This window comes from Dipodomys ordii, unplaced genomic scaffold (genome assembly GCF_000151885.1).
Source record: "Dipodomys ordii isolate 6190 unplaced genomic scaffold, Dord_2.0 Scaffold64, whole genome shotgun sequence".
NCBI lineage: Eukaryota > Metazoa > Chordata > Mammalia > Rodentia > Heteromyidae > Dipodomys > Dipodomys ordii.
In genome coordinates, this window is record NW_012267280.1 from 1,605,767 (window position 1) to 1,607,236 (window position 1,470).

The 1,470-nt window shown below is 55.0% G+C and overlaps 1 protein-coding gene across 1 annotated transcript in view; it reads left to right on the top strand.

The window, feature by feature from the left end:
* The window catches only part of Atcay (ataxia, cerebellar, Cayman type), a 36,627-nt gene that overhangs the window by 30,982 nt on the left and 4,175 nt on the right, over positions 1-1,470 (top strand). Inside the window, exons 16-17 of the mRNA XM_013022639.1 lie at positions 519-582; positions 720-810. Coding sequence (XP_012878093.1) covers positions 519-582; positions 720-810 — 155 coding nt within the window. The remainder of the gene's footprint in view (positions 1-518; positions 583-719; positions 811-1,470) is intronic.

Below are 1,470 nucleotides of genomic sequence, written 5' to 3' on the forward strand. Positions count from 1 at the left end.
TGAGCCACCTTCCCAGCCCAGTGGTAGGCTGGCACTCTGCCACTTAGTGAATTGGAGATTTGGGTCTCTAGGACTTTTCTGCTTGAACTGGTTTGAGCTTGTGATCGCCCGTGTCAGCCTCTGTTGCTGGAACCCACATTTTTCTTTGGAGATAAGAGTCTCTCACTTTGTAACCCACAGTGAAAAACTTCCCTATCTTTCTACCTTAGACCCCTGAGGGCAGGGAGTAAAAGTATGAACCATACATGGCTCATTTTCTATTTAGAAGAAGAAGGAAGGAAGGAAGGAGGGAGGGAAGGAAGGAAGGAGGGAGGGAAGGAAGGAAGGAAGGAAGGAGGGAGGGAGGGAGAGGCAAGAAGGGAGAGGGAGGGAGGGAGGGAGGGAGGGAATGAGGGAGAGAGAAACAAAGAAAGAAAAGAAAAGAGAGGAAGAAAAGTCAGAAAGTCAGGTATCTGTGGCTCACGCCTGTAATCCCCGCTTACTCCCGGACCCTTTTTACTTGTGTTGTTTCTCCATAGTGTCTCTTTGTTGTTTGGCCCGGGATGCTAGGTGCACACCACCAGGCCTGGCTTCTGAGTTAAGGTGAGGGTCTCCATAACTGTTTCTGCTAGAGTGTGTCAGAAGCTCAGTCTCCCTGAGTAGCTGAGGTTACAGGCATCGGCCGTGGCGCCAAGCCTGGGCAATCCCAGGCCACAGCCTAACTCCAGATCTCTCGGCAGAGTAACCAACAGCGGCAAGACGACGTTGGCCAGCCGCCTGCATGCAGCACTGCCCAACTCCTGCGTGATCCACCAGGATGACTTCTTCAAGGTGACGCGCTTGGGGGGGCGCCCGGGGGTCATTGGGGGTCACCAGGGGCTGAGCCGGGGTACAGACCCTCCCATTTCCCAACTGGGAGGTCCCTGCCCAGCCCTGGGAGAGTCAGGACCAGGAGAATTGGGGACAGTGTGTTCTTTCTTTTCTTTTTTCCTGGTGCCCGATGTAGGACTTGAACTCAGAGCCTGGGCGCTGTCCCTGAGCGTTTTTTGTTGTTGTTGTTTGTTTTTGCTCGAGACTGGCACTTGACCACTTGAGCCACAAACGCCACTTCTGGCTTTTTGCTGGTTCATTGGAGAGAAGAGCCTCACGGCCTTTCCTGCCCCCAGGGCTGGCTTTGAACCTCCATCCTCAGCTCTCAGCCTCCTGAGTTGCTGGGATGACAGGCGGGCGCCACGGGACTGGATTGAATAGCACAAAAAAAAAAAAAAAAGACTAGAGTGGGCCACTGCTCAGCGGGTGACGTTAGCCGGGACCCCTGCTCCCAACCTCTCCCTGCGGGAGCCTCAAAGGAGTGAGCACTGAGCGCCTGGCTTGGGCTGCTCTGTTTCAGCCCCAGGACCAAATACCAGTTGGGGAGGACGGCTTCAAAAGATGGGACGGTAAGGATGGCTGCCACCCCCCATTCCCCATGCCCCCCCCCGTTTCCTCCCC